The 15,383-nt window shown below is 39.7% G+C and overlaps 1 protein-coding gene across 1 annotated transcript in view; it reads left to right on the top strand.

The window, feature by feature from the left end:
- pcxb (pyruvate carboxylase b) overlaps positions 1-14,779 on the top strand; it is a 312,422-nt gene extending 297,643 nt beyond the window's left edge. The window contains exons 25-27 of the mRNA XM_078275766.1: positions 12,827-12,967; positions 13,316-13,417; positions 14,158-14,779. Of these exons, the coding sequence (XP_078131892.1) occupies positions 12,827-12,967; positions 13,316-13,417; positions 14,158-14,307 (393 nt within the window). The 3' untranslated portion in view covers positions 14,308-14,779. The remainder of the gene's footprint in view (positions 1-12,826; positions 12,968-13,315; positions 13,418-14,157) is intronic.
- Positions 14,780-15,383: the final 604 nt, after the last annotated feature.

The raw sequence follows: 15,383 nt of genomic DNA, 5'->3' as shown, positions 1-15,383 counted from the left end.
TGGGAACTCCGCTCCTTTCTCAGATTAAGGGTGTTTTCACACCTACCTCATTTGGTCTGGACTTTTCAGTTTGGTGCAGGTGAGAAACTTGCCTCGGACCACGGTCCGGATCAAAAGACCAAATTTTGGTCCGATCAAAAGAGGTGGTCTCGGTCCGAGCCAAACCGAACCATGGTCCAGCATTTTTTGGATGCTTCGGACTTTCGGACCAAATATAAGAAGCTCTGGCAGGCTCTCCTTGTGTTACAAGACCAGGGAATAGCTCGGTGCTTAGCCTGTACGTGAGTGTGTGATGGTGAATGCGCTCAGAGCAGACAGCTGTCGGCTATCAGAGCAGAGAATACATCAGCAGTTTACTTGTTAAGTGGTAGTAAACGTACAGTGTAGGTTTCCGTTTGTCTCTGAATAAATTCTCCAGAAAGAAAGTTCCCGTGTCTTTGCTTCTCAACATCACAACAAAACAAAAAGAGCCGCGGCAGTAGGGGAGAGCAGCAGTCAGTTGAAAAAACTCCGACACAGAGAGAGAGGATACGAGAGGACGAGGAAGCCCGTCTACAAACAAATCAATTATATTAGAAGTATCTGGAGACGCAGCTCATGTATGTGATGACGGCAGGACGTAGTTTTGTCACGTATAGATCTTTAGTGTGCTTGCATAACTGCAGTGTGAAACCAAAACTTACCAGATCAAATGTATACAATGTAACAAAAACATGAACCTTGGTCCGGACCTTGGTTCGGACTTTCAGGTGTGAAAACGCCCTACGACCATTTCTAACAGAAACGCTATTGCTTAGATGGATAAATGTAGGCGTTCACCAGACAGGAAGGGTCTAATGAAAAGCTGCTGCATTGTGGCTAGTGCAGGATGCAGTGTTTTGGTGCTTGACCTACACTAAGAGACAGGATATCTTGGCTTTTGCAGCACATATTTTGACCTTTTCATTTTTGGAAGTCCCTCTTTTTTGTGGAAGTGCAATACTAAATAACATGAACTGATACTGCCATACTCTACAAATAGCCATTTTTTAAATGTTTGCTTAAAGACTAATACTGATTGGGCAGTATTCAACAGTCCAGAAGCCTATTGCAGAATCTATTTTACAGTGTGTTTGTGATTATGCAAGCCAAAATTTAAGATGCAAAATCATGTAAAAACGGCTACAGCAAAAGTACTTGCACAAAAGGGGATCTGTAAAATCACAATCAATGGTGTGTGTCTGTCACACATTCTCACTGACACTATGATAATGCATTTCATATTGATGATAATTTATTTAATAATCCGTTTAGCGCCTTCATTAATTGTGATGTAATAACAATTCCATAAAGAACAGCCATTATGAGCCTGAAAGGATTTTTCCCTCACTGCAGATGGCTGAGCTTTGATGCAGTTTAGTCACAGTGCTGATAAAACAGTGGGGAAGGCAGAGATATTAACACTTTATCAGGGGAACAACTAACTGCTTTTCTGATCCCTCCAGCCATCCTATTGGCCTTCCTGCACAGAAATTCATTTTGTCGTATGATGTTTGAGATCGAGCCATCTCAGACCAAAATATAACCGTTACACATCACTAAAGCTTGTACCGTTCGTTTATTTTCAAACAGGGAGGCAGCTGAACATGTAGTCTAATGTAGGAACAAAATAAATGAGGTGAATTGCTTTGCCTGCAAGCAAATTAGTGGGGCACAGCAATGTAACAATATCCTGGTGAGAGGATATAATAATTGGCTGTCACTTGTGACTGCAGAGACTGAAATGTTCCTGGGGAATATTGACATCTAAGTAGCAAACCATTTCCTATCAACTTAAAGGTGCAGTAGGTAAGCCTTATAAATAGCTATCGATTATTTTAGTAGTCGAGTATTGTACCGATTATTCCATCGATTAATCGAGTAATCGGATAAGAAATTAAATGTTAACATTTTTCACCCCCTTCCCGCCTCTGGCTCTTTGCACTGGATATGCAAAAGAGCTGTTCACTAAGCCCATGTAAATGTGACTGTACAAAGCTGACAGCAGGGCTATTCAACTACACTGTTCTGGGGGACACATTTTAAGAAGGCTAATACTGAGTGAGGAGAAAGACTAAAGAATGCAGACATCACCAGCATGATGACGTCCTTCACGTGCATATTAAGTGGCCATACTGGGGGGAGGAGCCGGTTTGTCTCTGGCAGCAGCTAAGTTTCCAAAGATTAGTAGCAAACTAATAAACAGTTAGACTACAAACTGACAGCTTTCGTTTTAGCTTGTTGGTAAAACATCGCTATTTGCAGAGTAGCATGCTGTAGGCTAGTTGTGTAAAACAGCGCGGTGGATGAGAGCAGCAGACGGTAGTTAGCTACCTTGTGTCGGGTTCGCTCTGTGGAATGGATGATTACACTGGATGTTTTCTACAAAGATGATGTAGCAGCATGTTTGCAGCTTAAAATGATCCTAAACTTTCTGTTGTTTTCTCTCACCTGTCTCTTCTCTTAGACCCTCGCTATTTTCGTCTTCCTTCATTTGTAATCTGGGCCGTCAGTCTTGTGTCCACAGAAGCATCAGCCTGTTGTGCGCTAGTAATAATCCTCCGTGCGGAAACGCAGTGAGCCGTACAACCTTAATTACATTGATTTAACGAAGCTTCGAGGCAAAGAATTTCGCTTCGAGGATTTTTTGTAATCGAGTTATTCGAGGAATCGTTTCAGCCCTACTTATAAAACTAACTTTCTGTCATATCTGCTGAAACTGACCCTATGTTCCAGTAGAACTACATGAAGCAGGTAATTATAAACAAAAATCTGGCACCACCTACAGCCTGTAGTGTGATTTGCAAAAATCCACAGCTCCCTGTTCAGATACACCAATCAGGGCCGGGGGGGGGGGTGTCTAACTGCGTGTCAATCACTGCTCATGCACACACATTCATTCTCCCTTGTGGGGGCAGGGGCTTAGGAGACCATTTTGGGCTTTAGCGGAAAGGGGGGAGGAACTGAGAAGTTGTTGATGTTCTCGAGCTTCACAATCCTACCTACAGCACCTTTTAAGTGTTGCATAAGCAAAATCTATGGAGGAAATATTTATTCATAATTCAAATTGAAAGTCCAAAGAGAAAACGAAGTGAGGTCAAATTAAAGTCAATTAAAAAGTCAAATTTAAAATACAAAGCTTAAATATAAATGCTTAAACTGAAATCTTTGAAATCTTTTATTGAATGACAGAAACATCAAATATGAAACTCAAAATGTGAAATGGAAAAGCTTAAATAGCTTTCTATTAATCTCAAATATAAAAAGATAATTAATAGTTTTCAATTTGAAGTTTTATCTTTTTGAATTTGACATTTGGTAATTGCCTTTTGACATTTTAAGATTCACCATTGTTATTTCTGGTTAACATTAAGGCTTTTCATTTTGAAGTGACAGTTGTCAATTCAAATGAGGAGGCGTGGCCTAACGGCTGGGGGGAGGGTTGAGAGACTTCCAGCGGAGTCTCTGAGCTTCATTGGCCGGCCGGCGAGTAGGTAATGACGGCCACAAATAGCTGGCTTGTCACGTTAGACTGGAGGGTCTCAAGTCCGAAAATTTTCGTCCGTTATTTCACCACTATATTCACTTCTGAGAAGTTTTAGGCGAGAAATGAACTGTTTAGATTTCGAAAATAGCCTGTCTTGCGCAAATCGTTGCCGAATTGACAATTTACTTCAAAGTTTTTGGAGTTGAGAAGCTCCATAAAGTGACGTGACAGTCAGCTGGCGCCTGACAGACCCCGCTGTAAACTGAAGGTCCATCATGTCCATCATAAGATTAACAGGAACCTGTGGTTCATTGCATTTTCGGAGTTAAAACTCACTCTCTCTCTCTCTCACACAAACACACACACACACACGGCCACAGCTTTTTTTTAATTTTTTTTTTTTTTTATGATCCACACCTAGGTCCGCTGCAACTCAGTTCTTTTAAATCATGGCTGAAGACCTTTTCTTTTTGGGTGACATGAATCTCAAAATCTTTTATTCAAGAATTCAGCTGTCTGTCATGTAAACCCAAAAATACAATTATTATTAGTAATACATTATGAAACAAACAAAACAAACACAATGACTACTAGACTGCAGCAGGAGAGCACCCAGATGCTTTAGATATCGACCGTAGAAACGGTTGGGTCACGGCATGTCTGAGAGTAGCCTACTGCACACAGGTTTAGCTAGATGTCTGTGTGGCTGAAGGGAGATGTAGTTAAACTCTCCCGGCTACTACTCGAGTCTCGGGACAATTAGGGCAGGATTCGGGATTCGGGACAATTGCTTGGATTTTGGGACTGTCCTGAATTTTTCGGGACATCTGTTCACCTGAGAGACTTCAGCTGACAGCGGGGTCTCTCACGTCAGACTGGAGTATATCGGAGCAAATGTGCAATTGGCCATCAATTTTTGTGAAAACTTCCCATTTTCAAACTCTACATAGTTGATTTCTCGCATAAAAAAGTCCCAGAAGTGAATTTAGTGGTGAAATAACGGACGAAAATTTTCGGACTTGAGACCCTCCAGTCTAACGTGACAAGCCAGCTAGTTGCGGCCGGCATTGCATACTCGCCGGCCGGCCAATGAAGCTCAGAGACTCCGCTGTCTCCGCTGGAAGTCTCTCAACCCTCGCTAGATTTTAATTTAAGTATTTCTATTTAAGCTTTTCCATTTCACATTTTGAGTTTCATATTTGATGTTTCTGTCATTCAAGAAAAGATTTCAAAGATTTCAGTTTAAGCATTTATATTTAAGCTTTGTATTTTAAATTTGACTTTTTAATTGACTTTAATTTGACCTCACTTCGTTTTCTCTTTGGACTTTCAATTTGAATTATGAATAAATATTTCCTCCATAGAAATCAGCAGGCTGGAAATTGGAATTGTTTTGGTTTTTTTAAACATATATTGTTAATACACAGTCATCAGAAAATGTCAAGATGTCGGCTGGGCTGGTTGAAAGTTTCTCTCTCAGCACAGGAGACAGCAGGTTTGAAGACGCTTCCTTTATTCAGAAAGTGCAGCGCAAACAACGTTTCAGGAGAATGACCGCAGTAACCACTTTGTTGGCAAAACTAGAGCGATTGTTCAAGTCCAGATTGAAGAGTTTTTGCTGTTGGAAGCGTCAGTCAGTTACATTTTGTGAGGTGTCGTATTGAAAGAAAACGCTGTCATTAGCTTTTTTTTTTAAATGTCCTTTTTAAAGAGCCCTTTTGTGTATTGATAAAAAAAAAAATTAGGAAGACAACCCAGCCACATGTTGCCTTTCACCATTTTCACAAGGCTCCTAAACTACACTCTGCATCATTCCCACTCCTCTTTCCACCAGTTCTAATTATAATCCCTGTAAAACCCTGACATACATCATTAATTATAAATCAGCTTCTTTCTTCTACATCTCTCCTTTTGTTTTTCAATATTTTCCCTCTTGATTCTCTCATAATGACTAACGCACAGATTTAACTGACAGTGATTTAGAGCGGCCGAAGGCAAACATGTTTAATTACTTCATTTCGCTGCAGGAAAATGGTTCTAGGCTGGTGTTAATTGATTTTTTTTATTATGGGGGACATGAGGAGCTCTGCTGCTGTATTGTTATCAAAGAATCAGGAGCGGCAGCAATTGGGCTAATCTAGTATTGACTCCAAAGACAGGCAGACCACCAACCACTGATAAGAATAAGTCCTTATATTTCTATCAAGACTCAGCTTCAGCACTTTTTGAGTATGTTAGTTTGTTTTGAAGCCACATGTTGGTGTGTGCTGTGCCATTCTTTTCAAATTCCTACAACATACTAAATGGTTGGCTTAAATAAAATGTTGGCTAAAAAAACCCAAATGCTAAAAAATGGCTAAATAACCAACAGAACACTAAAAGCTACAGTAGCTACCCAACTCGCCTATGGCAGTATTGGCTTTCCTTGCAGTAAAATAGATTTTCTAACCAGCCCTTATTTAAAATGAGAAGCCTTGTATTTAACCTGTCTTAGCTTTCAGTGACTCAGTTTGCCGTTTTCTCTCTCAAAGTGGAAAACGTGTCATTCAAACATTTCCCAAATGCACAACTGTTTTTGTTTTTCCACCCTCGCTATTCACCTTCCCTTGCTGCTGTTTATCTAATCTCACTCCGTCAGAACTGTTGTCATTTTTGGAGCTCCGATTTTTGCTCAACATCATCCATCACCACAGAAACAAACTTCCCCCTGTTGTCATGAGGATAGGTACTCCCACCAGATCAGGGGTCCGTTTCAGGAAGGAAGTTTAACAAACTGAGTCTAACCCTGATGTCTGAGTTGATTTACCCTGAGATGGTAAACTGAGTTTTCGGTTCCAGATCAGCTGATTTGAGTTGGTTCCATCAACCCGGAGTAGGTTCACTCAGAGTTAAGCCCGTGCACCACCACAATAAAAAGGCATCATGAATGGAGCCATGATACTACGATTCACCATGGTAACAACCACAAACAAACTGGTTGGCGGAAATAATCATGCGCATATACAGCTTGTTTGAACCTTTAACTGTCTATGGTTTGGACATGTATTTAGTAAAAAAAAAAAAAGCAACACGGCTGCTGTTGCAAAAGAGAGAGAATTGGTGTGGGAGAAAATTGCTGCTCGAGTCAATGCATAAGCTCTAATATAGTGTATTCATTTCATATTTAATCACAGGTAACCTATAATACTGGTGAAAACTGGAATGGTAGTAGGCTACGCCTATATTTCATTTAGGTGCAATCCTGCGGGCGAAAAAGTAAACTACTACTAATCCCATTCTGACGTTGCAGCACCATCATTAACAGAATTATTTTAAATTTTTATTATTTTTTATTAATTTTTTTTATGTCTCTTACTGGTTTGTGTCCAGGGAACTCTACACAAACGTTTAAAACACGTTTCAGAGCGAGTCACACTCTTCTGACGGCTCTGCAGTGGCTTTACTAATATGCTCCGCATCCCCAATGTTGTAAAGAAAACTGTCGTTTGCAAAAAACATGATGCGACAAAAAGAATGTGCTGGGATGTAGAGCATGTCCACAATGGGTGACGTTAGTGATATGGGGACGGATAACGTTATGTAGGCTACATAACTGATAGATGATACTGCTCAAATAGGAAGTTATCTGGAAATGAAAATACATCTATAGTTGGGGACTCAATATCATCTCCCGACGTATGTTTAACTCTCTGTGAAGTAATACAGCTTCTTCATCAACGGGATCAACACCAGGAAATGCCATGTTCGGAACAAAAATGTTTTATAGTCTGCCAAACCTGTTTTTTTTATTCATGCAGATAACAAACTGCACTAAAATGCGCCTGATACAGACTGAATGAATGAATGAGGAAATGGAAGAGCGCTGTGTCAGAGGGAGGAGACTGAGAGAAACTCGAGGTTTGTTGAAGAAAAGCTGCTCCCGACCAGGTTAGGTTCACAGGCTCCGTTTCCATAGTAACTGACTCTGAGGTTAAGTTACCTCTCTTTCTGAAACACAAAACCCAGAGATTCCCTCATCTCAGGGTTAACAAACTCAGAGTTTTCACTAAACCTGCTTTCTGAAACGGACCCCAGGTCCGATTAGCGGTGCCAGGCGGGAGACGGAATGAAAACATGTCAAAAAAAGTGACCTGTCGCATGAAGTTAGTTTCTTTTCCTGTGCAGAATTCCTCAAGTGCAAAAATAGGCTCCCGTATTAATGTAATACACATAATATTAAACTATATCCATGCACTTGTCAGGACTGCAAGAAGACGAAAAATAAAATACTCAATAATAATATAGCAGTATTCTAGTAATAAAACACTATATAATACAAAGCTTTTTGACAGATGGGTTTTGAGAAGTGATTTAAAAGATGTCGCTGATTCTGCAGGCAGGGAGTTCCACAGCTGAATGCCACTGACTGCAAACGCCCCGTCACCTTTAGTCTTTGGGACTGAAGATCTGAGGCTGCGCTCTGGCTCATAGGAGAGCAGCAATATAGTAGAGGGAGATATGCCATGAAGTGCTTTAAAGGCAATCTGTAAAAATCACAAGTTACTGGTAACCAGTGAAACGAGGCTGATATGGTCTGAAGAGAATCTCTACTCGCTGAAGAGATTATTTTTTTGGCTTTAACCCTAAATACAATGAAAGCATAAATGACAGTCTTGAAATCGTGTCAAAAAGATGCTCCTCAATTGATAAAAAAAACATGATTGAACAACTTTTGTAACTTGTTTTATCAAAAGAGGCCAAATGTTTTCACCCATTTTAGAAGGGGCCATTTAATTTTTTTGTAAAATTTGGATAGATCAAGAATAATTTCAGATAAGTTTTCATTTAGATGGAAAGAAGTTTTTTGACATCCAGCCCTTTTATTTGTGATAGACAAGATCAAAAGTGATGAAAACTCCTCCTCTGGTTTTTAATGGGACATAAATCTGTGTCTATCTAATCTATAAAAGCCTGCTGAACAATTGATCTCGCTGTTGTCATTTCTAATCCAATTCAGTTTTTAAAGTAATGTCCATATTTGTTCACCACTCCATTGGAGTCTGCCACTCCATTATGTAGCAGATACATTTGTTGCAGTGTAGTTGAAGAGCATTGGATGCATGTTGCATCAGTGTCCTAATGTCTTACATTTCCTTTGTCTGTGTTTAATGGCTCGCTAAGTATTAATAATATGACACCTGTCAAAGATGCAGTGAAAATATTAAAACGTAGACGTCACTGGAGAAAATTGAGTTTGAGCAATTCCTGACAAGTTGACTTTTTGGTGATATGAGGTGTGTGCATGTAATACCCATGACAGCTTGATGCAAGTGTTAAATATCTTTGAACCTTTTGAGATGCCACAGACAGTGTGGGTGTTGTAGAGTGTCAGCCTGTCTCAGGACTGGTACAGGATTAATAAAACAAAGGACCCCATAGTTATAGGAAGAAGTAAGTTTACGTCTGGTAAATGATCTGCAATATAAATGAATGATCTTCAGAAGATGAGGCAGACGGAATGCCTTTGAGCTTGTGAGCCTTTGTTGGCGTTTGTGGTAAATCCACAGTGACGGCACCTGTCCTTACAGATGACCCCTGCTGTACTTAGGCACAACCACACTATTACCTGTATATTTGGAACAGGAGCTGTTTTCGAGCTCTTGGCAGCTAGTGTGTGAGGCACACAGCGCAAATCTTTATGGAAACACATTTAAGCACCAGATCTTTTTGAATTGTTGATGTTGTGGGAAATGGATAGAAAGGCTTTCACAGTAATCATTTGGTATTGTTAAGCACTTCATCTCAAGCTTGTTGCAAATCCAGTCGGAGAGCCCTATCAGCCAGAGTGAACAGCGAGCCTGAAAGATTTCTCTTTGTGCAGTGAATGTTGTGGGAGTACATAACCGCAACGGTTTATTTTTTATTATGTAGAATACTTTCTTAATGTTCTGTAAAGATTCTGAGTTATATATCATCGTTGCATCTTTCAGACAATTTTTGACAAACTTCAGTCTTGTTGAGTTAGACTAAGCCCTCCTAGCATCTGAAGTGCATTCATATACACATACACATGGGTAAATAAAATCGACCAATCTGGCTATGCTGATGACTCAGTATGGTATTAATCACGTTTGATGGAAATATAAACAGATTTTCACAAACATGGACCCAGTCATACACACCCTGGCAGTGCAGACACCAACACATGGAGCTCTGCTCGCCCTCATTACTCTGTCACTGGCAACACTAGTCAATTATTATTGCTAAAGTCATATCAGAGACATGATCTGAAGCATACTGAAACATGTTTCAGTCAGAGATACTGTAGCAAAAAAGGCATAAGCAGTTAAATTCAACATCATTAATCAGCCTGAATAAATGTGGGCGATATAGATGTGAACACAGCAAATGCATCACTGAGATACGGGACATACATAATGCACCAGAGATGGTACGGTACTAAGAAACCAAAACAGGAGGAGGCTTGCTGGTTAGAGTTGGGTTTAATAGAATTTTAACAACTTTCAATTTATTTATGCAAGTTTGTTTGAGGGTATGGGGGCACAAATTATTTGTTAAATGTCTTCTTTTTGTATGAGGCATTCTTTTGATAAGGCATACCCAGTAACGAACTGATTGCACCAGCAAGTCGATGTGGAGCGCGAGTTATCAAAAATCATGGCTGTACTTTGACGCGAAAAGTCATGGATAGATACTTAAGCAATCGACTTATAGTCCCTAACTACACTGTGAGTGCTTTGCCACAAATATTGCACTGTGGATGATGGTGTGGCAGCCTGAGGACGATCTCTAAAAATAAAAAGATAAGTGCAAAATCGTGAAAAAAACATTTAGGTCTCTATGGAACCAGCGGCCAGATTATGGCTCTGTTTTATAACTCAGTGATTCAGAGTGTCATGCTGTATCAGCAGCCTATCTGCTAAACTTAAAACTAAATTATGCAATCAACTCAAAGTTTGCACTAAGATCATTGGTCAACCTGTTGCACACTCAAACAATCCACAAGACAGACGTGCTAGCAGCATCTCTTCTGACTCCATACATGTTTTAAATTATGAATACCAACTTCTGCCTTCGAACAGGCGATTTAAAGTCCCTTCGTTTATATACAACAGGCTTAAGAACTCTTTTATACATCAGTCTATCCTGTTCCTAAACCAAAATCAGAGTGCTGCCAATTAAGATCCGGATCCGAGGATATCATGAAACATGTTTCTTTGCCATGGCTGTTAATGTCTTCATCTTTGTACTACTGTATATGTGTTGTTGTTGTCTAGCTCTGTGTGTACTTTTCTTTTTCTTTTTTCCTTTGAGCGGAGCTGCTTGGAAACGCACAAAATTAATTCCGGTGTGAACTGACAAAGTTGTATTGTATCTAATTTGATTAATGTATCACAGTATTGCATAATTTCCAGTAAGTACAAACCAGTAAAGTACCATTGTATACACTAACAATATACAACAAGAATGAGGGGTGGTAGTATGGAATTGAGACACGGTTTTGATCTCTTAATTAGCATGCACTTATATTGTCTCATTAGTTGCAGAAGGTAGTTGTAGAAAAGAGAAAATGTATTTTTATTTTTTCTTCCTTATTTGCTGTTCAGCTTAATTAACTGCTTGAATGTTTTGGACAGAAAGCTTATGAGCCTTGGTATTTTACCTGGAATTGGATTAAAAATTAAAGCAGATAATTGAAGGCAACGGCAGTGGAGGTGGTAGCAACATCAGTGTAGCAGTTAGGAGTAAGCAGTGAGTGTGTGGGCTTGTCTGATTAATCTGTAAAAGTCTTGATGCATCTCTGGTGTTTTTGATGTTGACACTAAGTTGTCTTTATAGCTCTGTATAAAACTGGCATACTGTACAGACATGCGGTTACATATTGGACAAAATCATCTCCAAGACATTCATAAATCTTTTTCAACTCTTCAGAGAATACGCATACTGTATTTTTCATGGGAACATTTGTGAGGAGATGCAGTGTTGTAGCCACACAGTTGGAAAGGGAAGGCTTTTTTTTTTTTGCTGCAAAGAGTCCGGCACAAACTGGAAAGAAGCTCAGTGCAAAGGAGGGTGGAGAGAGAAATGGGGAGATGAAGATTGAGTGCAAAGAAAGGTTTTGTTACCAAATACGGAGTGTGGGAAATGGATGAAGAGTCAGGGCAGCCAGAGAAAGAGAGAGGCAGAATGAAATTGAGATCAATACATACCTGCAGCAGCGTGTTTTTTCATCTACGCGCTGAGACTTAGCTTGAAATATCAATGGAGTCTCAATGGCTGAGATGGCAATGTGAGAAACAAAAAGGATGAGTGTGGAAGGGTCAAGGAAAAGGGGAGGATAGACACAGCAGAGGAAAGACTGAGAGCCACAGACAGAATAAAGAGGCAGATGAAGGAAATTAACAGCGGCAGGAGAGACATAGTGGCCCCAGAAATGGGGAGCAAAATAACAATCCAAAATGGAAAGCTGTGACACATGGGAGGACTGACAAAGAGAGAGATTGAAAGCCAGACAGAGGAAGTCAGACAAATGGAAAGACGGAAAAAATGAGTTTCCGACAGCTGATGAGAGATTTGAGGACAGACGTGAGATAAATGAAGAAGTACAGTAGGGGGGGGGGGGCCTCACATCAGCCAAAAACTGTTGTTCAATGCAACTAAACCCAAATTTAATTGATATGGTGTTTATTCACAGTGAATCATTCCCATCTCTACCATTCATCTAATTCTCACAGCTTACTAATGTTATTAGTAAAACCTGTGCTTTTCTTAGTCTAAGTCAAAATGTGTGCTGTGAAAAAGGCCAATTAAGGAGCTCCACCTTTTTCATTAAAAACACAAATGGGCAGCTGGTAAAAGCAGACCGTCACAAATTGAATGTAATGCAATAGTGTGCATAAGTGTAAAATACAAAATTCTCACAAACATAAGATGCTACATTATTTTGATTTATTTGTTAAGCAGTTTAATTACAGTGAATGAATCCCCTCTAATGAATCTGTCCATGTTTCCCTGCCCTCCAACAAGTGCATGCTGGGAAACATTCCAGGGCAGCGTGAGGGGGAAAAAGAAATAAGGAATAGAAGGAAACATTGTGCTTGTCTTGGTCGCTCCACTAACTTCACTTTTTTAATTTCACCAAGCTCTGCGGTCTCATTAATTGCTTTAGCTGGACGTGTGATGTATTAATTTCAATTTTCGAACATAATCTAATTTCTGTGCCTTCCTCCTTCACACTCTCCCTCCTATTCCATTTTCTCTCTTCTGTCCTCTCCACTTGTTCTGATCCTCCTCTGTCTCTCTGGCTTTGTTTGATCTCAGGTGGAGCTGGAGAGAGGAAAGATCCTACACATCAAGGCGCTGGCGCTGGGTGACCTGAACAAGGCCGGCCAGAGAGAGGTCTTCTTTGAGCTGAATGGACAGCTGAGATCTGTGCTGGTTAAAGACACTGTCGCCATGAAGGTACACAGAAAGGATGGAGGGAGGTCTAGGTTGGTAGATGAGTAAATGATAGGTGAGAGGATAGTGTGAAAGAAGGCTACATGTCTGCAGGTGAATGATAAATAAATGGAGAAAGAGGAAGGGTATGATTCTTTACTGATGTTCTTGGCAATCACAGGTGATTTGTATTCATAGAAACAAATAGTTGTAAGGGGTAAATGGAGGCTCAGCAGGCAGGATTGTTTCAATGGGAATGACTACATGGATGAATTGTTGGCTGGATGAGTGGATCAATGGAGGCAGGTTGGATGGATGATTGACTGGACAGACAGACGGATGCATGAAATATCTCTTTCTCTCTCCCCCCAGGAAATGAAGTTCCATCCCAAGGCTCAGAAGTCCATCAAGGGTCAGGTGGGAGCACCCATGCCTGGAAAAGTCCTGGAGATCAAAGTGGAAGTGGGATCCAAGGTTAGTTTACAGTGAACCGGTTTATCCTGTTTTCTCTTTTAATATTTTATCAAATTTGATTGAACTCTAGTAGATAGCTCTGCTATGTAATCTTGTCAATTTGAGTTCCACATTTAAAATATACTTTTCAAACTGAATTTTATGAATGTAAAGTTTGGCTTTTTAGTTACCGTGCTTTGAGGAATATAATTTGTATTTAACAAAAAAGAAACCTGAAGACAAACAGTTCTACAAGAACTCTGCCTCAACTAAATACTCTGTTGGTTTAAATCAGAAACTGTCTGATCAAAGTAGAGAATGAATTTGACTAGATATTCTATGCAAACGTTAACAGCTTTCCACACTCGGTCCAATGCCCAGCTCTAAGAGGATTCATTTAATTTTAGTTTGTGGTGCTCACAACACTGAAAATTAAAATTTTCAAAAGTTCAACAGGGACACTGTCAATTTCAATGCTGTGAGCACCACATATGAAAGTCCATTCACCTCCTGCATACGGCTGTGTTTGTAATTTGAGTTAACATACCCTTTAAATTGAAACTCACATTCACGGTAAGTGTTACTGGCTCTCCTAGGGTAAGGCTTGCATTTATTGTTCCTAACGTTTATCTAGGAAAAAAAAAAGCTTTGAGCACCTTTTCCTCAATGAAGTTGAACTTTGACTCCAGTGCTCATTCAGTGATCTGTACATTTGACTCATGGTTTTAATGCTCTGTGAACTGTCTTTACAATCATTAAAGGTGGAGAAGGGTCAGCCGCTGTGTGTCCTCTCGGCCATGAAGATGGAGACCGTGGTCAACTCCCCGGTGGCCGGTACCGTTAAGGTTGTCCATGTCATGGCCGACACCTCCCTGGAGGGAGATGACCTGATACTGGAAATCGAGGAGTAGAGTGAAAGGGGAGGGAGGGGGGAGTGGGAGTTAGATCATTTGATTCTGGAAATGGTGAGGTTGAGGAACAGGGAGGATAAAAAAAAAAAAAAAAAAAAAACAGGAATCCTTTTGGTTGACATTTTGGCTCCCCATTTGTACATTTATGCTAGGCACACAAAATGAAGCACATATCCAGATACCTGAATGGTGTAAATAGTAGATTATTTGACAATCCTAAATAATATATTAATTCCTTATTGAATTGAACCAGAAATGAAACTATTTAGTTCCCTAGGTGTGGTGATTGGGTCAAAAAAGTACATCTATTAATGTCTTGTCAACGTGTGTAAAATAACATATCTTAGAAAGACATATTAAATGTATTGTGAGACATTCCATTAAGTAAAATGCTAGTCTTAAACGTGATGTACTACAAAATGAGCTAACCATATGTAACACTTGCAATAAAATGCCACAATTTCCATTTCTATACTGTTGATGTTGCCTACTATATTCAGAGTGTGTAGGTGAAACTTTATATTCATGACGACTTAATGTTTTACTTGTAATCAGCATGGTTCAGACAGAAAAGAATGAGGATCATCAAATAGAAACAATATCACACTGAATTCTCAGACTGAGTCACTGGTAGCATTTAAACTAGCTTTTTTCCTAGCTAAAAAAAAAAGTTGTTTTTTGGTAAGACCACAAAGTAAACATGTTTACACAGAGGCTAAAGAAATAAATCACAATCTTTTGTCCAACCTTTTTAAAATATTTTCACAAGACGAGAAGCACAACAGAAAAACCGTATTCTGTTACTGTATCAGTAATAGTATATGGTTTAATTTTTGAAAGATCTATGCTGGTGTTGAAAATGTTTCCCCATTTTCACCTGTCTTTATAATCCCTAAGCGCATCATAGCAACATTGTTGAAATGAAGCTGTAGGCCATGTTGGAGACACCTAAACAGGCTTAGAGATGTGACTTTGTTATAGTTTGGCCCACTAAAACCAATTGAGCTCTATCAGCTGGATCATTTTAAGAGGTGTAAAGTCACAGTCTTGAGGTGTCTCTGGTGTGATGTTAGAAA

Source organism: Sander vitreus, chromosome 19, assembly GCF_031162955.1.
Source record: "Sander vitreus isolate 19-12246 chromosome 19, sanVit1, whole genome shotgun sequence".
Lineage (NCBI taxonomy): Eukaryota > Metazoa > Chordata > Actinopteri > Perciformes > Percidae > Sander > Sander vitreus.
The sequence above is the reverse complement of the archived record's forward strand: the minus strand, read 5'-3'. Positions and strand labels throughout refer to the sequence as shown.